This window comes from Typopeltis vanoorti, chromosome 4 (assembly GCF_054136105.1).
Source record: "Typopeltis vanoorti isolate ZY-2024b chromosome 4, IOZ_Tvanoo_1.0, whole genome shotgun sequence".
NCBI classification, from domain to species: domain Eukaryota; kingdom Metazoa; phylum Arthropoda; class Arachnida; order Uropygi; family Thelyphonidae; genus Typopeltis; species Typopeltis vanoorti.
Window position 1 is genome coordinate 21,956,254 of NC_143552.1, and position 24,831 is coordinate 21,981,084.

The following is a 24,831-nucleotide window of genomic DNA, read 5'->3' on the forward strand; positions in this document are numbered from 1 at the left end:
TGCACAATTAGTACTAGGAAAACAACGCTCATCTTTCAATATCTTATTCATATTGTCTCCTAATGTAACTAAATTTCTACTCCCTAAAAAGTACCTTTTTAACCTATCAGAGTGAACACTTAAAATTTTACTAGGAATTTTGACATCTTGAATCCTAAAATTCACAGGAGAAAATTTGCCTAAAATTCTATATGGACCTAAAGCTTTCCTTCCTAATTTCCCAACTCCTTTTATACTAGATTTATCATCTAACAATACTAAATCACCTGGTGAAAATGACTTATACTTTCTAAAACGATTTATATACTGCCTAGTTTTCTGAGAACTTAATTTACTTATTTCACCTACTAATCTGTGAGTAGTGGAAAATTTATCTACTACTATTTCCAGATACTCATTTATGTCATTGTATCCTGTATTAGGAATGACTGAAACAAGTTCATTAGGAAAGATTGGATCAAAGCCATATAAAGCAAAAGATGGCTTTTCTTTGATAGCAAAATGAAAAGCAGATCTACATGCAAATAATGCTCGAGAAAGATATGTATCCCAATTATTCAATTTAGTGTTTGCTAGATTGGAAAGTATTTGCTTTATATTTCTATTCAGCCTTTCACACATACCATTACACTGCGGGTGGTAAGGTGTTGTAAAAAATCTTCATTAAGTAATTTACATAACTGTAACAATAGTTCAGATGTGAAATTTGCTCCATGATCTGAAAGTAAGGTCTGAGGAGTTCCATATCTACAAATTATCATATTCACAAACTTTCTTGCAATAGTCTTTGCAGTTTGATCCTTCATTGACACTGCTTCAGGAAATCTAGTTAGCATGTCTATGACTACTAGAATATATCTATTGCCTTTTTTAGTAATTGGCAGTGGACCTACCACATCAATAGCAACAGCCTGAAAAGGTCTAGTTGGAATTGGAAATGGTTGTGATGGAGCTTTTCCTCTAAAAGGGGATCTTATTTGGCACTTATGGTATGATTTAACATATGTGAGTATGTCACTCTTCATATCTTTCCAGATGTACTGATCCTTTATTCTTTCCCAAGTTCTAGAAAATCCTTGGTGTCCTGCCAAGTCTGAATCATGGAAAGTGTACATGATCCAAGGAATCATTTGAGTTGGTGCCAATATTTTCACTTTCAACCTTCCATCTGTCTAGATAAGAGTAACCCATCTTTATCTAAATACAAGTTTTCCAGGTTTAAAAATGTATCCAGTTCAGTTTCACCCTTCAATACTGCTTCATAGATAGTTTTGAGTATGGGATCATCTTTCTGGGCTTGGACAATCTTATCCTTTTCCCAAATTTGTGAACTAGGTTCCTTATTCTTTAGAGTCTCAATATTGAACACTTGATCATTATCATTAGTATCTTGAAAAACTTCAGGAGACTGCTCTAATTTTCCTTTGTCACCTGATTTCCTGTCTAAACGGCATTCTAGTCCACACAAGGACACTGTATTATCAACAAAATTACATGCAAAACCATGACATTTCAGAAAATCAATTCCAAATATTACTTGTACATTTGGATATGAGGATTCTGGAAGAACTATTAATGGATGACAAACTTTCAATGGAAAACAAGGAATTGAAATAAAAACATTTATTTGCTTATCAGCTGAAATTTCTGATTCAAATATTCCCTTTAATTTAATTGGATAACTTAAAACTGAAATGTCATTTGGAATCAGAGATTTAATTTTGTTATACAAGCTATAAGAAATGAGTGAGATATGTGCACCTGTGTCAAGTAAGATTTCACAAGGCACATCTTCAATAAATCCTTGTAGAACTGTCAAAGGATTACATCCATTAGCATAAGGAGCTAATGCTACATCAAACTCTCTTTTAGGGTTGGAGCTGGCTTTAGCTTTACCCATGTCCAGTAAGTAGTTTGACATTTCTGTCCTTGCCAGTATGATATTGGAATAATAACTATTTCCAGATTTACTTTTATCCTCAGATTTCTTATGTTGAAAACAAGATTTATCCCTAACATAACAGTCTTTAGCAAAATGACCCAGTTTATTGCATCTAAACCATTTTGGAACATATCTTCTTTGAGATGTTTTATTCCTATCAATACCATTAGATTTACAAAAGAAAGATTGATTATCTGTAGTATTCTTGGATATTGTCAAATCAGATATCATTTTAAACAGAAGTTCCTGTCCTTGTACTATTGGTCTCTGTTGTCTTTCTATTTCTTCACTAAGAAATGTTTTCAGTTCCTCTAATTTTCCCATATCATATAATTGTACCTTGGAATCAGATTCTGGAACATTTCCTGTTAGATTTACAGAAATTTCCTTAGACTGTTTCTTTTTATTTGCACCTTTTAATTTATGAAACTTCCCTTCTCTCACTTTATCTGTAGCCACAATGCTAGGAGAATGAGTTTGATTATACTGAAAAGAATTTACCTGCTTACTGTCTGAGGAATGAAATATATCTCTAAGTCTCTCTTCCTTTTCTTTAACAAGTTCAAAACATTGTTCAAGATTTTTACCCTTTTTCTTGTATGCTGTTTCTTTCAAATTTTCTTTAAGGCGAAGCCTAAATTGATTAAACAGTAACCATTCCAAAGATGATTTCTCGTTAAGATGAAACATTAAATTCATGAGCAATGCTCCAAAGTCTATGATAGTATTCCGTAACATACTACCACATATCTATGATAGTATACCGTAACATATTACCTTGAATGCACTGATGAATTTTCCAAATATTAGGACCCAATTCTCTTACACTTGAAAATTCTGATATTAGCAGACTTTTAAAAGTTGCATAACTGTCAGTGTCTCTCAGTAAAGGAGATGTGTTTAAGAATGCTTTGGCTTTACCCAATAATTTACTGTGAAGTATAATCAACAAATGAAAATCTGTCCATTTTCCCAAATCTCAAATTTTTTAAGCATATCCAAAAAATGTTTCTACGCTTTCATTACTATCTCCTGAGAAAGAAGGTATTACTAAAGTTGGATTAATTAACCTAAAAAATTCCTCACCTTTAACTGAAGAAACTTCACAACTATAATTGCTATCTCCTGTAGCCATTTTACTTGAGTCAAAGTTTACTTTCTGGATTCTAAAATAGTTAAGTCATAACCAATCCTGTCGATTGCGCCATTGTTAATAATTGGTCGATTTCCATATAGAGAGGGATATTCATATTATCTTAATATTAATCCTACCATAGAGATGATCTCTGTTTCTAACAATTATTTTTCTTTTTATTTCCGAGTGTACCTTTTTATTTTTATATGCACAAGGGTTCACTCCAATTGGTGCAATGATCTTAACTCTTTCTTTCAGAATCCAAATAATCACTGACTCAAGACCAAAATACAAAATAAACACATTTAATAAAACAAAAACAATATATATATATATATATATATATATATACACTTCAAACAAATATTACATAACTAACTACAAATTAATTGGATCCAAGGCCTTTTTAAAATAAACTTACACTTAAGACTAAACACTTTGTTTTCAAAATGACAAAATGTTCATAGCCAGTTCTCTGTCAAGGCTCTTCTCCAAAGACATGACTTTATTCTTCATTTTTACAGGATCCTTGCTCATCACTTATGCAGCACACATTAATTCTTCCTGACTTAATTCTGTCTCTTTTCTTCGATAGAAATAATAGTCAGATCCGGCGTCCTTAATACAGACGAAACTTCCTAATCAGAGTTTTCTCGAACATTCCTTTAGAACGTAAAGAGCAAATTCTTCTTTTATTCACTAAATGCCTATTGACAGTCTTAACGCTTTCAATTAAAAAAACTTGCATTTCTACGATTCCCTTTTCGGAATCTACTATAAATCTTTCAATTAGTGTTTCCTCCAATATTCCGTTTAAAACGCATATAGCAATATTTTCTTTTATTAATCCACATACTTATTCCACATTAAAACTTAATAGTTTCACCATTCCTTTTTCTGAATATACTATTAATTTTCCTCCGAATGTCACATAAAAAAAAAAACTTAAGTTCCTCTGAACCTAAATATCTGCAGGCCTGTGTTCTAAATTCCTTCCGAACGCTCTCTTGTTTACAGCTGTTACGCAGATACCAAACGCTTTCTTCTCAGCTGTCAATCACTCATCAAACTTCTCGGCGAGCATGCGCACTCCGTGAAACTGGTAAGCAAGAAGTTAGGTATAAATAATGGCTGACGCGTTGTATCCGTTAGCGACAAGAGAATGTCTTCATAAAACACAACGCTTGATAATTCTAAATTACAATAAAATTATTTTAAGTAATACAATATCAAATCTGGTAAGTACATCAATTTTTGACTTCTTTACATATCACTTTTGACAAAACAATTTCCATAACGGGCACATCGCAAGTGCCGACAATGCGTGTTATGAAAACAAAACTAATAAACATTTTAACATAAAGAATTCGTAAAAATATTCAGAATTTTAATTATGATTATTTTTACATCCACTTTTGCAATGTGCCCCCTAAACTTCATATCCCTATCCACCAACACTCCCAAGTCTCCGGCCTCATCAATCTCCTGGAGTACAGTTCCACCAATGTGGTATACTGCTGCTAATCTTTTCACCCCAAAATGCATAACCTTACATTTTGTCACATTAAATTGACATCCATTCTCCTTAGCCCAGAACTCCAATCTATCCAAGTCTTCCTGCAAGATTTTGACAATTTCTGCATTCACTATTGCCCTACCTAAATTTGCATTATCAGTGAACAAATGAACTGTTCCTCTTAGATCCTTCCCTATATCGTTAATGAACAAATTAAACAGCCGTGGTCCAAGAACAGAACCCTGCGGCACACCACTAGTCACAGGCCGTCTTTTGGACTCTACTCCTGAATAAACTACTCTTTGATATCTCTCCATCAACCACTCACCTATCCATCTCACCAACCCTATATACATTCCCATATGTTGTAGTTTACGGATTAGAATTCCATGTGGTATCCTATCAAATGCCTTAGCCAGGTCCAGCAGTATCACTGTAAACCCATTACCCTTATCCAGTTCAGCAGTCACTGTGTTATAAAACTTGAGCAAGTTACTGAGGCATGATCTACCCTTCACAAAGCCATGCTGCCCCCCCGTACAGTATCTCATTTTCATCAATCCATTCCTGCATTTTTCCCTTGACTGCTTTCTCCAAGACCTTGACAACGACTCCTGATATGCTGATTGGTCAGTAATATGCAAAAGTAGTCTTGGATCCTCCTTTATGCAGTGGAACTATTTTCCCCTCTTTCCACACCTGCGGGACTAAACCAGACCCGAGAGTCAGATTAAACAACATGGTCAAGGGCACTGATTATTCTTTAGCCCCTTCACATAAGATCCGTGCCAGTATACCATCCAATCCCACAGACGTATTCACATTAAGGTTTTGTAATAAACTATTCACCTCCACTTCATTCATCACAATTCCCGTGTAAACTAATGGTTCCTTCATTTTTTCAATATCGCCACCTGGATGATATACTCTTGCAAAGTGCTCGCTCAGTAATTCCACTATATTGACTGATTTGTTGAAAGTTTATTTTTCACTTGGTTAGATTAAACTAAATTTATTATCGACTGATTCAGTGACCTCCTTACCATCGTCATTCCTTAAAATCATTCTGCCGTGTACAGTTTTTTTTTTTTTTTTGCTGGCAGCATATTAAAAGAACTGTTTGGGATTCTCTTTAGCTTGCACAGCTAGTTTCCTTTCATAATCCGCTTTTGCTTTTTTTACCACAGTCGTTACCCTTCTGGCCTGCGCTTTATACTGTTCCTGTGCCTGCTGGTCACCTTTCTCTTTAAATTCCCTCCACAGTTGTTTCTTTTTTTGTAACTAATGCTTAATGGTGTTATTCACCATTCACCCCTACTATTCAGACACTAGGTATACAATCAGCCAAAACCTCCTGTAAATGCTCCTTGACCACTTCCCATGCTCTATCGACATTCAGCCCTTGCAGTTTTACATGCCATGGCACTGATCCAAGCAATTTCCTAAGCTTGTCATACTTGTCAGCATGGTAATTCCACATATACCCTGTGTTAATCGAAAATTCCACACCTTTAGCCACCTCCCAGATCAAGACCTTATGATCACTCTCACCAATAGGTGGCAACATGGTCATATTCATTAGTCAAAATCTCAGATGCTATTACCAGGTCAAGCACTCTCAAACCCCTAGTATTTTCAATTACATGCTGTCTAAGATAGTTATCCCTTAATAATTGAATAAAAAATCCATTTCCTTCCTCACATGTGTCCTCTCCTCCTTCCAATCAATGTTACCATAGTTGAAATCCCCCATAATAATTATCCTCCTTCCACTCATTTCATCAATTTGTTTATGCATACTATTTCTACCACCTTCCATCACCTGGTCTATAGCAGCACCCATCTATATATTTTGTTCTGCCAGTCTCAATCTCACACCAAACAGCCTCAAACGAGCTCTTTTCACTATCCTGCAATACAACTTCAATTCTACTTGGCTGCAGTTCATCAGCTATGATCAATAACATTTCCCCCCATTTTATTCTCTCTGTCCCTCCTAAACACACTATATCATCTTCCGTCAGCCATGTTTCACCAATGCCAATAACCTATGGCCAGGAAGAGCCAATCAAGGCCAAAAATTCTTCCTTCTTGTTCCTAATACTCCTGGCATTAGTATACATGAAATGCAGAAGTCCCTTTGTCCCACTCCTATCTTGATGCACTATCCCATTCTGATTTCTTGTCCTTAGTACTGGCTCGGGTACATTATATACATTCTTACACTCAACTGTCTCACTGATGTCCGCATATCCACCTCCCCCCCCCCTTGGTAGTTCTAGTTTCCCTGGTTCTGCACATCCATTTTCACTTCATTCAGCAACACTTTTTCCAGTCTCTGTACACCAAATCCATTGAAATGCAGGGCATCAATCTTGTATAAATCCTTTCGCCCAAACTCATTTCACATGTCCACAAATTCCACACCACACTGTCTGCATAACCTGCGCATAAAGTCATCGGCGATTATGGTCCTCCTAAACTCCTCTCTGTTGTATCGCCGCAACAGACTCGTCATCCTATCTCTGTCACTCTTTTCTTTTACAATACTTTAAAGTCCTCTCTCATAAAAAATTTATCTCATTTGAATTCATTCGTACTCGTCACAACTATCAATTCTTTCACCGTCTGTTTTTGCACTCTAATACTCTCACTTACATCCTTAAATTTCGCATCCAGTAAGTACGATTTAGTTAAACTCCCATCTATCACTCCTCCTAATAACGAGTCAACATACAAATTCTTTTCTTCATTTCAGAAACTCTCCCACTCTTACGCTTATTTTTCCTTTCAAACACTTGTTTATTTCCGTTAGTCGAGGCACTCTGGAAAGTTTTGCAGGTGCTCCAACTCTTGCTGCGCACTGTGTATCACTGTGCGCAACCTAGCGATCTCACTCCCTACAAATAATTCCTCATTTAAACCATTTTCTCTCTCTCTGTATAGTTGCTTTCACTCTCTCTTTGATCACCGCTTTCATTGCCATCTTGTACGACATCGCAATTCCCTATCAAGCCACTATTTTCACTCACATTCTGGCTTTCTTCAACCATAACTATGTCGCAACCTGACTTTATATGAAAATATAAAATTACTTTTGAATAAATTAAATCTTAAATTGTCAGATTGTAAAGGGCAAAGGTATGATAATGGAGCGAATATGAAAGGAGTATATAAGGGAGTCCGTGCTTATATTTTAAATGAAAACAAAAATGCATTTTATACTCCTTTCGCCAGTCATAATTTAAATTTGATTTTAGGGAATGTCGCAAAATCATCAATTATAGCAATAAATTTTTTTAATGTTATACAAAAAATATATATATTATTTGCTGCCTCAACTTCACGTTGGGACATATTAAAGAAATTTGTTAAACAATTAACTCCAAAACCATTATGTGATACAAGATGGGAATGTAGAATAGAATCAGTTAGAGCTGTACGTTTTCAAATTCCAGAATTTTTAAATGCACTAAACTGCATCAGATAATACTATCAAAGTAGAAGTGGTTTCAATATATGAACAAAGAGATTCATTTCAGTTTATACTAAGCCATGTAATTTGGTATGAGCTTTTGTCAAAAGTTACTTTAGTAAGTAAAGTATTACAAAATGAAAAAATTCTCATAGATGTAGCAACTAAGCATATTAAAGAGTTAATGCAGTACAGAGAATATCAGGATTTAATAGCTGTTTTGAGATTGCTAAAGAACTCTCAAATCTATTAGAAATAGAAATTAAATTTAAAGAAAGTCGAGTACGTCGAAGAAAAGTATTTTTTGATTATGAAACGCCTGATGAATCACACACAGGTGATAATAAAGATAATTTTGGGATAAATTTCTTTTTTATAATTTTAGATACTGCTCTACAATCTGTCAAAAAAAGATTTGAATTGTATGAAATATTTGGATTTCTTTATGATATGAAATTAATAAGAAAGATGACAGAAAATGAATTCAAATTTTGCTGTAAACAGCTGTATCAAAAATTAAATACAGATATTGGTGAATCTGAATTTTACAATGAATTAATTATTTTTAGAAATTTGTTCCAGAAGATGCACCCATCAATATGTGAAAATTCATAATTGCAAATAATTTGTCGGATATTTATCCAAATATTACTACGACATTTAAAATATTATTCACCAGTCCAGTTACGTTGCATCAGCAGAAAGGTCATTTTCCAAATTAAAACGAATAAAAACCTATTTGCGATCTTCTATGTCTCAAGAACATTTGTCGTTCCTGGCAATAATATCTATAGAGCATGAAATTGCAATAAATTTGAATTTTGATAGCGTTATAAATTATTTTATTGATAAGTGCATTAGGTTAAATAAAATTTAATATATTAAGATTTCTTTTAAATCTTATAAGTTGTTATACATATATTTCATTCTTTATAGTAAAGATTTTTTAAATTTTTTATATTTTTATATTATTATTTATATTATTAAATAAATCATTGTTCTGGGATATTTATATGATGTGTATTTACATAATAAAATAATATATCATGTACTTATAAACAGATTTATTTTTAACTAATTTTTTCCCTTTACTTAAATTGATGCTAAAGAGCATACTTATTTATTTATGTGCATAAATATTTTTCATATTTGGTTTAATTAATTAATTAACAAGATATTCTTCCATTTAAAATTTCCATAAACGTTACTAACTTTCAGGGGCCCCACTTTTCCATTTCGCACAGTGCCCCGCAAAATGTAGAAACGGCCCTGATGACCTGTGATGTAAGGAAAACAACTGGATTTGAAGAGGGTTCTGGGACAAGTAAGGAGGAAAACAAACGGTTTGAGGAAAATATGGACAAGTCATCTAATAAGTGGTACCAGTGAAACTTGTTATAGATCCAGGAATGAGTTGTTATGTTTGTATACAAATGCTAGAAGAAACAAGGGAAATGAAATGATTGCACTGATTATGTTCACCCAAAAATTGTTGGAATAAGTGAGACATGGTTGGATAGGATGACATCCTGACAGGAATAGAGATGGAAAGGTGTAATGTATTTCGTGAAGATAAGGTAAAAAGGTAGGTGGAGTGCTACTGATAATAGAAAACGAGTTATGTCCATACAAGGCAGAGATGCAAGGGAGAAAAATAGTGTTAGTAGTTTTGAGGCAGTATGCTGTGAGATAGAGGTGAATAGAATGAAATACTTTGCTGGATGTTGTTACTGGCCTGGTAAAGCGGAAGATAGTGACCAAATATAAGAAAATTAGCCAAGGAAATGGGAAAAGGATCATTATGGGTGATGTTAATTATAGCAATATAGAGTGGGATAATGAGATAGCAACTGGAAGTAAGGAAAACGAGTTTCTTGAGGGGACAACTACCTCAGGAAGTATGTAATAGAGGGCTCATGACGATTGAGGGGTCTTGAACCTGATCATCTCATCAGAAGATGTTATTATAAATGAGGTGTCAAATCTTCCTCTAGTTGGTGAGAGTGACCATGGAGTGATTACATGGGTGGTTGCCAGCCATGTGCGGACTTCTGTGAGGAAAGAGTATGTGTGGAACTACTAGGCTGGTGATTATGAGAAGCTCAGAAAACCACTTGGAGCTGTAGCATGGAATGAGGAGTTGGGTGGAAAAGAGATCAATACTGCTTGGATGATATTCAAAAACTATCTAATAGAAGCAATGTCTAAATGTATTCCAAAGGTCAGAAGATTAAATAAGGTAGGCGCGAAATGGATGAATGATGAGATTAAGCATGCAATACAGAGGGAAAAAAAGGCATTATGGAGGCAACATAAGAAGAGTGTTAATAATCAATTCCATGAGGAATACAAAGAACAGGTAAGGAGGGCGACTTGGTTGGAAAGGGTAGCAAAAGTTCAGTATGAGCAGCAGTTAGCTAATGAAGCCAAAAAATGGTATATGGACATCTGCTGCTGAGGATATAGTTGAGCTATTTAATGAGCAGTTCATAAAGGTCTTTCAACCTTGTGAATGTTATATCATGGAAAATTTGGGAGCAGTGAATGATGATGAGGAGAGATTGACTACAAGTGAGCAAAAGGTATATTGGGAACTAAGCAAACTTGATATTAATAAGGTTATGGGACTCGATGATATATCACTGTATTTGAAAGAATATGCCAGGGAGCTGACATCTGCCTTGACATATTAGTTTAATACGAGTCTTCCACTGGGTCAAGTTTCAAAGGAGTGGAAGGCAAGATTGTATCACTTCATAAAGGAGGTGACAGAATTCAAGCACCAATTATAGGCCAATGTCAGGAGTTGTGGTTAAAATGTTGGAGAGGCTGGAGAGAATCAGGATCCAGAATTCAGTTGACAACAATGGTATTACCTTTGATGGAGACCAAGGATTTGCTAAAGGGAAGTTATGTTTTAGTAATCTACAACTTACTTATTACAATAAGATGACAGCAGCATTGGATGCATGAAATGGATACAGAGTAGTATACTTAGACTTTTGCAAAGGCTTTTGATAGATTATGGCATGACAAGTTTATAGTCAAACTAAAACAGATGGAGTTGGATATCAGACCAGTGCACTGGATTGGAAATTGGCTGTCTGATGGGTATCAACAAATTGTGTATGGGGGAGCAATATCCCATAAGAGGAAAGTCACTAGTAGTGTGTCTCAGGGCTATGTTTTGGGAACCATTGCTGTTTAACCTGTATGTTAATGATATTAGGAAATATTTGAATGGGGAATATATAGCTGTCTGCAGATGATGCAAAGTTGGGACAAACTATGAGAAGTAGAGCAGATGTTCTGGCCTTACAAGACTCGGAAAGAATGAGTGAATGGGTAAGGGAGTGGAGCCAGTCCAATGTTGCATAAGGTTTTAAAATTTGGAAAACAAAGATGGGATATAGAATTTACTCTCAGTGGTGATGGATTGTTGGAGGTGGAGGAAATAAAAGATTTTGAGATAGTGGATAAGAATCTAAAATTTAGAGGGCACATTGCCAAAACTGTGAGGACAATAATGAATTCTGGCAGTGATGCAGAGGACACTGAATTGTAGAAGTAAAGAGATTCTGGTTTCATTAGGCCACATAAGGACTGCTGTGCAAAAATTTGGTCATCTCATTTTCATAAGGATCAAGAGATGTTGGAAAGGGTCCAGAGGTGACTAAATGCAGTAGTTTCTGATTTCTGGATATGAAAAAAAGTCGAGAAGATGTAATTTGCAGAGTCTAGTTGGTAGGAGGAAGAGAGGATGATATGATAGAGACATACAAGTTAGCAAGGGGTTGTTATAGGAGTAATGGTGAAGAGGTTTTTCATAAAATGGTGGGAGATTGGGCAAGAACAAGAGGTCATTCTTGGAAGCTATATAAGGAGGGTGTGAGCAAGGGGAGCCTTTGTAGCTCAGTCGGTATAGATGAAGCCCTTTGGTTGGAAAGACCTGGGTTTGATGCCTGTCCAAGACATAAGGTACCTTCACATCTGGTCTCTTTTGACAAAAGGTGAGTTAGCCTGTCTCATATGGAGTAGGGGTTTTTTTCACCTGGAAACTCAGGTTCCCCCCCCCCAGAACAGGCAAACTGGCCCCCATGAACACAGAGATCTACTAGGGTAGAAGAGAGATGAGCCAGCTGCATTAATTCGTCATAAGCCCGTCATTCAGAGGGACTCAACCCATCCTAAGGGATGGGTGAGAGAGGATAGGATACGACAGAGAGCAAAGTAGTGAGAAGCAGGTATTTTGCATTCTGAGTTGTGAAAGATTGAAATGCATTGTCTGAGAGCATAGTGTCTGCAGAGAATCTGAATGCAGTATGATGAGCTGTGTATGACAAAAGGAACCTCCTAGATTAGTTTGCTACTACATGGGGGGTTGTCTTAGGATAATAATAATAATTAACATTCTGCACCCAGATTTGTTGAGGTCTGGAAAGTTTTTCAGGGCAAGCAGATTCGAGGAATAGTCTTTCATGTTTATATCAGCTGTGGTGTAACAGAGTGGCCTTCTTCCAGAGTATCCTTTTAATAGTGGACATGCAAATTAATTAATAAATAATTAATTTGCATGTCCAAAGCATGGTCAGCAAGTCTTGAGTGGTGGAACTAGATGTAGTCCTTGTGTTCATATACTCTGATATTAACTGTCCTGCCTGTTTGACCATAGTAGGACAGTTTGCAACTGCAAGGCACCTGGTTGGTCTTTGGTAGAACAGATAAGAGATGCCAATTTCCAAAGTAGTCGGCAAGTGGTTGTATGGTCATATTTACTTAAGATTTTAGTCAATTTTTTGGATATGCTCCAGATATATGGAATGGTGATAGATTTTGAGTAATCTCTACCCTGACGTGGGAGGGGATTACAATTGCAGGGTTTTCTTTTTTGGGGTTGTAGCCATCGGTTAAAACGTGTTAAGGATATGGTCCAGTTCAGTGGTTAGGGCAGTGTTATCAGAACTGAATAATTTTGTCCTGTTATATAAGGTTTTTATTATCCCACATTGCTTGGAAGGGGAGTGGTGTGACTGCTGGTGAATGTATCTACCTGTATGTATAGATTTTCTGTAAATGGAGAATGCCAGGAATCCATTAGGCTGGTATGTAAAAAGTGTCTAAGAATGGAAAACTATTGTTGTTTTCCTTTTTAAGGTAAACTTAATCACAGGGTGTTGATTGTTATGCGTTAAGAAACTGTGGAGTGTATCTAGGCCAGGGTTTCCCAACCTGTGAAACGCATAAGGTGAATAAATGTTCTGCAAGAAGTTCTCCTGGAATTTGTCATTTTAGTTATCTAAGAATTTTTCATGAATAAATATTTTATATTGGCAATATTCTGAGGAGAATAATATTCGTGAATATGTCGAAAACCTCAGACTTAGAATAATAACATCTGTGTAGCAAATATTAGTGACCAAGAAGTGTATTTTTAAATGTGGAAGTATTCATGAATGATTGTTAATTTTCACACATCGAAACCTTTCAACATTTGAGAAAGGGAAAACTGCTGTTTATGACCGATCATAAAAATTGCCTGCAAGCCGATTACAACAATGGGCGGTATATATCCTCTGCTCTCAAAACTGAAAGAAATAACATCTGCGTTGCAAATGTTAGTGACCAATCAGCAAGGAAGTATAAAGAAAATTTTTCCATTAAAATTGAAGATCAAGGTAGTCTGTATCCCGTTCTCAAATCTAGTAATACTGAATACTTTCTTCGCAAGTTCGTATTGCAGGGTAAAAGTTTCGAAACCATACTGCCGGTTTTTTTTTTAAAGTAATAGGCCTGCAGATTTAAATTTTAATATGAATAAGAGACATGGGACTTTGTTTAATTTTGGTATTAAGAAATCACTTATTGAAATTGTGTTTGTGATGCAACAGATAGTGAGTCATCCACCACCAGCCTACAAAGCGATCTCCAGGATGTACAAAAGGAGGGGAAAACTACCAGCACACAGGAGAAAAAGTCTGCATTCACTCGTAAGTACATATAATATTATAATAAATTTTTGGGGATCAGAATGGGACATGTCAATGAAAATCAGTACAAATTAATTTAATGATGTTTATAATAAATTTAGTTTAATCCTTTATCCAAGTGTGAGCAAACAAAGTTTGAACCTGAAAGTATCTTCAGAACTGGGGGTAAGGTAGTACAACACCGGGCAACTCGTTGCAAAGGTGGAGCAAGATAACATCACTCCTATCTCAGTATTTCCCATAATGCACAACACATCCCCTTGCAGATATCTATAATGTTATGCATTAAGGGGAGGGCCACTACCCAGACTAGTTTCGACCTTTACTGAGGTCTCTTCAGTGGGAGCCAGGCCCAGACGTGAAGATACCAGGCAGAAGCAATGGCAGGTTATCTTTACCTATAAGAGTTGCGAAACGGTGTGCCACCTTTTTATTAAATTACTCTGGATTTAGAGAAAGATGTTGAAAGTTTATTTTTCACTTGGATAGACTATAATAAATTTAGTTTAATCCTTTATCCAAGTGCAAGCAAACAAAGTTTGTGCCTGAAAGTATCTTCAGGACTGGGGTAAGGTAGTACAACACCGGGATATGTATGTTATGCATTAAGGGGTGGGCCACCACCCAGACTAGTTTCGACCTTTATTGAGGTCTCTTCAGTGGGAGCCAGGCCCAGACGTGGAGATACCAGGCAGAAGCAATGGCAAGTCATCTTTACCTACAGGAGTTGCCAAACGATGTGCCACCTTTTTATTAAATTACTCTGGATTTAGAGAAAGATGTTGAAAGTTTATTTTTCACTTAGTTAGTGAAGTTTTTAGTTAGTTTTTCACATTTAATGATGTTTATGTTTAATTAATTATTAATTAATAATTAATGATAATTTATTAATTAATAATAAAAATCAGCTAAATTAACAATTAATTGTTACATCACAAAATAACCAAGGTGTTCCGTGAAAATTTCAGGATTTGTGAAGTGTTCCGTCGTCGGAAAAGTTTGGGAAACGCTGATCCAGTCCATGTAGCATAATGGAGAACACATCATCTGCATAGTGTAGTCAGACAGTGGGTTTATGTGGAGCAGAATTTAAGGATTTTTCTTCAAAGGTCTCCTTGAAGAAGTTGGTCATGGTGGAGAAAGCAGTTCTTCTTTGGTAATTACAAATAGTAATTACCAAAGCAGATAAGAAAATGCCAGTCTGGTTTTCAACGAATTAGAATACTCAGGTAAGCTTGCCTCCTTACTTCTAGATTATTCAATCAACCTCCCAATAATCTATGATCACACTAGCACACAGAACACTCCATAGGCTCCTTAAAAAAGGTTACCTCTTGGCTTGTGGAAGTCACAAACAGACTAAAATCTTATAAATCAAGACCCTTCACCTGGATATATGGACTATCAAAAATCCATAAACAAAATGTGCCATTATATCCCATTGTGGATGGAAATGATTCACCACATACAAATTAGCTAAACATTTTGCTAAAGTGCTCACATAATGTACTGGCAACACACCTTCACACAAAAAACTCAGCCCACTTTAAAGCCAGTATAAAAAAACCTCACACTCCAACACACTGACATAATGGATAGTTTTGATGTTTCCTCTTTATTCTCAATTTCCCACTCAAAGATACCTTAGACTTTATCCAAGCAAAATTTCTGCCTGATATCTCAGTCCTGTTTCAGTTCTCTATGAATGCAGGCTAATTCATTTGGCAAGGAAAATTCTACAAACAGATAGAGGGGAACAGCCATGGGTTCTCCACTTTCTCCACCCCATGGCCAACTTCTTCATGGAGACTTTTGATGACAAAATCTTAAAACTCTGCTACACATAAACCCACTGTCTGACTACACTATGTGGATGATGCATTCTCCATTTGGTCACATGGCCTAGATACACTCCATCATTTCTTAACAATCAACACCCCAGGATCCAGTTTACCTTGACAAAGGAAAACAACAATAGTCTTCGATTCCTAGACACTGCTTACATGCCAGAATGATGAATCCCTAGCATTCTCTGTTTACAGAAAACCTACACATACAAGTAGATACATTCACCCCCCCCCCAAACAATATCAGATTATAAACACCTTATATAACATGACAAAATTAATCAGTTCATATAACAGTGCCCTAACCAATGAATACAACTCCCCAAAAAATATTAAAACTCTGTGATGCAAACAAACCTCCCATTCTAAGCAGAGATAATTCAAAATCTATCAACAATTCCATATATGGGCACATTTGAAAAACTGACTAAAATCTTAAGGAAATATGATGTTACAATCACAACTAACACAGGGAAGGGCAGACAGACATTCATTAGCTTTCTGTTCCATTGTGAAGTGGATTTTAGGATGTTGGTTAATTAAATGCATTAAAATATATCTAATGTGTCTAGACAATGTGGCCAAATAGCAAACAAAACAGAGTATAGCCAAACCCAGTGGTTAGAGAGTAGCTGGCTGTATTCAAAGCCAGATTTTCTGTGTCCTATGTATACACTGGTTAAAGGGTGAGTCCATTGCTGTCCCATCTAGTTGTTTGTATATCTTTCCTTTCCATGAAAATTAACCTGCATGTACTGTAAATTTAAATAATTCAAATATATCAAGTGGGAAATGGAACTTTAGCAAATGAAGGGTTTTAATTAACAGTAAACAGTGAAGTGATACCAAAACTAATCGTTATGTCTGAACTTTTTAAGATGGTTTGATTTTAAATGCATTAAACATGTATGTAATGTGTCTGGACCATGTAGCCAAATAGCAAACACATTATTAACATATCCATGTTAATGATGTCATTTTACCATCTCATACATTCAAGGCACATCTGAAAAGATATCTAGAGTGCTGGCTTACTATGGACTGACAGAAGAACTGTTGACATCTGCCTTGGAGAATATAAAAAATACATTCGGCACTATTGTTATGGCAAGTTAGGTCTAGCAGACCATACCTTGGACATCCCTTCAACACAGGATCAAATGGAAGAAAATAAAAGTGCTACACTGAAGTCATAAGTCAGAGAAATTTTTTTGGAATCAATCAGCATTAGTTTTAAAACATACTCCAAATCTAAAGTATGGCTGTATGAATTTACCAAAAATCTGAGAGGGAGTCATTTTAAGATCAAATTAATACTTTTTTTTTTCTCTCTCTCTCTCTATCCAACAATAGATGGTGCCAATTAGGACTTTAGTTCCTTGTTGTCTGATAAAATTTATTATACTATTCCCAGTGTTATACCGAATTATTGTTTTGTGTACTGTGACCAATTGATCTCATGCTCTGAAGATGCTGGATATAATACCAGCAAAACAGTAGTTAATATGTTAATAAATATTAATTATTTTCTTACCATTCTATGTTGTGAATCAATACCGTTAAATAAACTAGCATGAATCATAACTCGATGCACTAAGAACACCCACCGAAAAATGTCTAAATAGGTCTTCGTCCACAAGAATATCATCAGTCTCTCATTCCAATCAGTCTCTAGTCCACCTCACTGTATTTGCTAAGTACAGGTAACCCTCGTATAACGCGGTACTTATACAACGCGGTCTACAAATTGTAGTAACCCTTGTTGAACGCAGTACTTATACAACGCTGTTTCGATAGAAGACAGTCTACAAACTGTAGTAACTCTTTATCTTTTCATATATTTTTCAACGTGCGAATTAAAAATCAAATTTTATCTTCGTTAAATTTGCGTCGGCCCTCATCGCGCATGTAGTTATAAGTAGCGAATTTATATTAGGGGAAATAGCCTTTAGCACACATGTACGTCAATTGTTTACCGTATAAAGTGCTTATTGTTGAAAATTGTCTTCGTTTTCTGCCAGGAAAGCGCATTAAAAATCATAAGTGTGTTAATCTCAAGCTGAGCACTTTATTTTTTGCTGAGTTGCATACAATATGTAATGCTTTTTTTATGTAAAAAAATTATTTTTATAGTAATGGCCACTTAGAGCGCTTTCGCGATATGGTTGAAAACGAAATTAGTGAATTAATTAATGGGAAAATAGCTTTAAATCAGAAGGAACTGGTACAATTAATAGATGACGTCGAACCAAATGGCGGGGAAAGTTCTGCAAAAGATTCTGATTGCGATGAATCCATTAAAGAAATTAGCAGAAGGATTTAACTTGGCAAGAAAGTTATTTTATAGATAATGATCTCTCAATGGAGCGCTCTGGAAAATTCATGAGACAATTGGATATTTGTTTAACTCTGTATTATGAACTTAATAAAAAAATTGCAGCATAGTGGTAAGCAAGATCTTATTACTGCCTTCTTGATAACTAAATCAGCCGAAGTCATCCAAGAGATTTCAAGTGATGACGACATCCAGCCACTCGTAAATAAAGAACATCTACGAAATGTTAGTTTTGAAGAGAGTGATGACAATTAAAATATACACTTTATTTTATTTTACCTAAAACATTTATGCATTATATGCAATGAAGTTTACATACAATTTATAATTTTTATAACTTTATACTATGATATGTTTTTGTTTCATAGTTTATATGTTTTCTTAGCTTATATGAATTGCCTGAATTAAATAAAAATATATTTTTGTTGGATATGTCATTGTTTACATAATCTTTAAAAAAAAAAAAACGACTTCGGAACCTAACCCTGCTTTTTCTTTGTGATCCGAGTCTCGCATAATGCAATTTATATAATGCGTCATTTCTAAGGAACCTAACATCCGCGTTATACGAGGTAACCCTCGTATAACGCGGATGTTAGGAGAAAGTGATCAACTAGCTACTTCACCCCCTCAATAATAAGGTCTTCTAGAGTTCACTTACCTTTCACACCTACAAAGTTACACTGCAATAATTTTAACAGGATTTAGTATTTGCATTACATACAAGGATTATAAGCTAACACTTTTTTTTTATTTTAAATATCTAATCCACAAAGAAAAGGCTCCACAATTCACAATGCTTAAGTGCAATGAATGGGCAAAAAATGTTATTTGCCCATATCAGCTTCAGTACCAGAGGTCTACAAGTTAATCACCAATATGAATACTGCCAATCTAAATCCATGTCTGACCTCTTAGCCTGCATCACCTATCAATGGGCATGTACCATGGAAGTTTGAAGAAACATGCCATCACTCTTTACATTTCCAAAATATTTTATCATGTCTGATATCCAGGCCTGCTCAGTAAATTGTCATCTTTCGGTCTGCTTGCCACTCTCTCTGCAACTAGGTAGCAAGCTTTCTCTCTGGTTAAATGAAAGATGCCATGCAATTATATTTTTGTTTAATATTTTTTCCAAATGTAGGCAAACAAAGTTAGGCTACTTGAATATTAGAGGCTAATGACTTCACATTAATTGCCTTAGTATCCCATGATGCAAAGCATGAATCCTTTCAGGTATAATGCATGTTTGTACATAATGCATAGTATTATATTTATATAATGCTATGCATTATGGGAAGGGCTACTACCCAAACTGATATGGAATTTTTATGCTAATTTTAAAAGCACTTTTTTTCATCTATTTAGTAATTTTAAATCACTAATATGTTAATTTAGTAAAACTTTGTAGACTAAACTGTTGACTAAATTGAAGATGAACATGATATATTTATGTAAATGTCAAGTAACATTTATTCCCTGAAATGGTGTAAAAACAATTATTATTATTATATGGGTATCTCCAGGAGGCAGAAGACTCATTGCAGGAGACCCAAACTATCAAAACAATATCTATCATACCTCTTCTTGAACTCATTTACAGACGAAGCACTCACAACTGAGTCAAGAAATGAATTCCATTCATTCACCACTCTCCAAGCAAAAAATCTAGTTCTCACACCCTTGTTAACCACACTTTTCCTTAATTTCCAGGCATGACCTCTTGTTCTTCCATCACTATCACACAGATGAAATATTTCCCTTGCATCAATCTTATAAAAACCTTTAAGTAATTTAAATGTTTCTATCATATCTCCTCTTCTCTGCCTATAACCAACTTCTGTAATCCACAAGCTCTCAAGCTATCAATCTAGGGAGCATTTTTTACACCACTCACCAACTTATTCACTCTCCTCTGAGCCCTCCACCAATTCCTCATCTCCAAGGAATCCAGACGACCAGACTTGAGCACAGTAATCCAAATGTGGAAGTATCAATGCCTTATAAAGAGGAATAATAAAATCTTTCTCTATGGATGTTAGTGTGTTCTTCAATAACCATAATCTTATGTGCTATCTTGGACACCTTAGCAATGTGTCCTCTGAACTTCAACTCCTTATCCACTAATACCCCAAGTACCTAGCCTCATCAATCTCTTGGAGTACCGTTCCATCAATGTGGTACATAGCTGGTAATCTTTTAACCCCAAAATGCATAACTTTACACTTTTCCACATTGAAATGAAATCCATTACCCTTTGCCCATTTGGTACCTAATTTAAATCATCCTGCAAACTCTCAACATCAGCAAACAACTGTACATCTCCCTTCAACTCATTTCCTATATCATTAATGTACAAATTAAACAATAACGGCCCAAGCACAGAGCCCTGAGGTATGCCACTGGTCACCTGCTTCATCCTCGACTCTGCTCCTCCACACACTACTTTCTGGTATCTCTCCATAAGCCATTCTCTTATCCATAACACCAGTTCAGTATCCATTGCATAATTCCCTTCCACATTCGCATAACACCCGAGCTGATATCCCAATTAAACCAAGAGCCGTGTTTGCGTTTAAATTCTGCAATATTCTAAGTACCTCTGTTTCATTAACTTGAATTCTTACATCAGTTATTGCTACAGGTACAGAGATATCCTCACTTGGGTGATAGATTTTTGAAAAGCGCTCACTCTACTATTACATCTGATTTGGTCACCACGATACCATCGCAACCCACTAAGGTTATCCTTCCAAAGTCATTCTTCCTTTTACTTGCCACATAGTGAAAGAACTCTTTGGAATTACCCCTGATCCCCTTAGCTAAGGTCTTTTCATAATCGGATTTTGCTTTTCTTACTATGCTGGTATCCTTTCTAGCCACTGCTTAAAAAAGCATAATGAAACAGAATATTTCTATATTCAGAAGTCAAAATGATTAATGGAGGAATATCCTTCCAAATGAATGGAGAATTATTTAATGATTATTGCAAGCTCGCCGTAGTACTATCAACATTACATGAACATCTAAACAGCAACCTTGAGTATAATTTTTGTGAATTCAGAGCATGAAATACTCATGTTTTTTTTTCTCCTGAAGATTATCACACAGTTCAAAGAATGAATATGAAAGAAGGGGAAGAGAATGAGTCAAGAAGTAAAATAAATTTGCTTCTATACATCTGATTTTAAGTTATACCACAGGTACTGAATTGCAGCTTTAATCATCACAAAGGTTGGTCAATTGGTAGAGACTCCGCTACTAATGACTCATGCAAAAAAGTTAAGCAAGTTTGAGCGTGGTTAGTAGTTGGAAGATTTGTAATCGTTCGATGCTGTTGGCACACTCTCCCTCAATGAGTCTTTGGATTCCCTGGAGGTTTCACATAATAATAATAATAATAATAATATCATTTAATCTGCATAATAGCATGGCTTAAGTAATGAAAGCATTCACTTCAAATAAGCACTAAAAACAAACAAGGAAACGAACAAAACTACATATATACTTGCAGATGCATATAAATAATAGGATCACTAAAGATAATCTTTCGCCTGTCCAAATCTATTCTTAACTTTTAAAGAATGCGCGTGTGTGTGTGGAGGGAACTTGGTTATGCAAAACAAATTCAGAAAGTAGAAAGCAATGTTTCACTTTGCTTGTAACATTGTGCCCTTAAGTTACAATATACTTAACTACAATTAATTGAGCTTCATATTTTTTTACTGTGTAAATATAATCAAAAATATTTACATAACTTTCACTCACGCTATGAAAACTAGCAATAATCAAATCACACACTTTAATTAACTGATACTTTTTTTTTTTATCAAACATTAGACTACTGAACGTCAGCATAACAAAAAAAGAATTTGGCACGGTAGCATGCCGTAAATTTAGAAAAAGAGAGAGAGAAAAAAGAAACCTGAGCTGGTGCAGCGTTCATGAAGAAAGAAGATAGGAAGAAACTGAGACTTTGATCTGCCTGCCCGAATAGTTTCTGTTCGAGCGGTAAAGAATCAAGAACATGACAAACAGGTTACATCCATAGCAAAAAAAATTTCATAAACACATTAAAAGTTCTCATCATAAATAGATATATTTATGACAAATATATGTATGTATGCTTATTTAAAACTTACCTTTGAACCTTCACATTTATCAATGCAATTCAACAATTCTCGACGTGCCTTTTCCTGCAAAAGTTGAACATTAACACGCCCCGAACTTAGATGAGCAGCCATGTTAATCGTATAGCTCAAGTAAACACTTGTTAAACACATTGGACTTCCCATACGTAATCTCCGGTTAGTCGCACTATTTTATTTTATGACAGCCACATTTGGAAAACATCTAGTTTATTTTAGAAAAGTGTTTATATTTTTAGATATATGCTATAACGAAATATTATATCCTAAAATATAAATTAATCCACTGTTAACGTTTTTTCCCTTATTAAATAATTGTCCTAAGAAGTAAATGTGGAAGTTTACCTTAACAGCCGTAGAGTTGCTTCATGTGTGTTTAAAGTTAAGTGAAACTGTATGAAAATGGCTGAACAAACGTCAGGTAGGTGTGTTAGAATCTTTGAAGACGTGCTTATTTTTGTTTTATCTTCTTAAAATTTTGATTATATTAAACCAAAATTTCTTGTAACTTTCTTCTCGTTATTTTGTAGAAAAAGAATATCACGAAACTCTACTTCGAATGGTCAAGAAAGAGGTGAATGTTTATATGTATCTATAATATAGTATAATTAAATATAATGTAATTAAAATTGAGTTGAACAAATCAAAATCATGTATGAATTTAGTATTCTAATTGCTTTAGTTGCTGTGTGCACTCCACTGTGTTATTGCTCCTCTGATATTTCTGTTTGCACTAAACCATCTAGGTTATGAATATCACACAGTTAGACACCTGGGACGAATTAACATGATTGTTTCAACTATCACTGATTGATTAATTTTGCAAATAAAAGTAGTTTCAGTATCGGAGTCGCCTAGTTATTTGAAACAAGGCAGACGCTTTTGTTACAATAAGATCACATGAATTATTTTCCATATTTGTGTCTCCTGCCCCTCAGTAGAAACTGTCGTGCAAACCACCACAACATGCGGGGAAAACCGGCATACCCGTAGAAATAAATATTTAATAATTCATATTTTCTCTCACATTGAAAAAAATAAAAAAAATTGCCACATTTCTGCTTGGAGGTGATGATTTAGGGACTGAATATCACTCCGTTTATGGTTCAGTTTGCACTCATTCGATACTGACATTTATTTTTTCAAGTTAGCCATAATGTTTAATTAATAAATGCATTGATATTATAGGTTTGGTGATAAATTCAACATACAAACAAAAAGAAACGTTTCCATTTTTTTTTAAATCTCTCAAAGGTCAGTATTTAATTACTTTTACAAAGGCTTTTTGTTTTAATTCCAGAATACACTGGTATGATGTATGTTGATTACCATCAGGGAAATGCTGCAAGATTACTACCGAAAGGTTGCATTAATATATGTGCATATACAGGGCTGTGCTAACCCGAGGGTGCAAAGAATGCACCGCACCCAGGCGGCAACATTGATAGGGTGGCATTTTATGTAGCTAATATCTAATTTGGATTATACAATGCAGTATTAGGGATGGCCGATAAAAGTTTGCACCCAGGTGGCAAATACCTTTGGCGTGCCCTTGTGCATATATATTATTTTATTGCAACTTTTTTTTTTTTTTAAGGATGGATTATGAAAGAGTAAGGTATTGGGATATACATTAATTAAAAATGTTTAATTGGGTTTAAAGAAATCTTCAACATGTTTTACTGTCAGTTATCTGATGGTATCTTTAGAATAAAGCATTAGTAACCAAGTGTAAATTCCCCAAAGTGAGTTATTTTATTAAAAATAGCTGGTTTTAAAATCACTAAAAATTGATTTGGTTTCATCTTTGAGTTGCTTTTTTTTTCTTTTTTAAACTGCTGTATGTCAGTCTTCATAGTTTATTTAATATTTGTTTCTAGTGCTTTTTTTTATCCTAAAGATGTTGTTAGAAAACTGATTGCAAAACTGTCAATATCTTCCTTTCAATCCTATTAAAGATACTTTTAAACAAGTGTATGTATGTATATATCCTGGTGTCTTATTCTTTCTTACAATAGGTAGTTGTCATTGTTCTCTTTAGAAAGAACACATTGAGCATATTTTCCTTTTAGAAGGTAAGTTTATATTTTTATTATTATTATTACATGACACCTCCAAGGGCTCATTGAGGGAGGGCACCTACTTCTACAACTCTGTCTCCACCACGATTAGTAACCATACCTAACCGCCCGCCACCATCTTGCAATTTGGTTTTCTGGTGGAATTTAAAAAATTTTTATAAACATAGATCAAGTGCTGGAACATTAAGTTGGTGGTTGTGGATCTTAGCTGCAAATATTTCTCAAATATACTACTGAATTATTTTAAATTCTTCATTTATTCTTTTTGATATATATATATATATATATATATATATATATATTTCTAAACCTAAATTATTATTATTATTTACTGCATACATAATATTCACATAGGACGAGAA

At 34.9% G+C, this 24,831-nt stretch overlaps 2 protein-coding genes across 11 annotated transcripts in view; one reads left to right on the forward strand and one right to left on the reverse strand.

Annotated features, from left to right (window-relative positions):
• The window catches only part of car (vacuolar protein sorting-associated protein 33A), a 396,220-nt gene extending 373,685 nt beyond the window's left edge, over positions 1–22,535 (reverse strand). The window contains exon 1 of one of the 2 annotated variants that reach the window (XM_090391677.1): positions 22,383–22,535. In XM_090391677.1, the coding sequence (XP_090247803.1) occupies positions 22,383–22,535 (153 nt within the window). Of the gene's footprint in view, positions 1–22,165; positions 22,220–22,382 lie in introns of those variants that run through there. The other variant, XM_090391678.1, reaches the window with a different exon arrangement.
• A 137-nt stretch (positions 22,536–22,672) lies between these two features.
• Positions 22,673–24,831, forward strand: part of LOC150107158 (small G protein signaling modulator 1-like) — a 568,327-nt gene continuing 566,168 nt past the window's right edge. For all 9 annotated transcript variants that reach the window (XM_090391669.1, XM_090391666.1, XM_090391674.1 and 6 more), the window contains exons 1-2: positions 22,673–22,809; positions 22,919–22,962. In XM_090391669.1, coding sequence (XP_090247795.1) covers positions 22,785–22,809; positions 22,919–22,962 — 69 coding nt within the window. In that variant the 5' untranslated portion in view covers positions 22,673–22,784. The remainder of the gene's footprint in view (positions 22,810–22,918; positions 22,963–24,831) is intronic.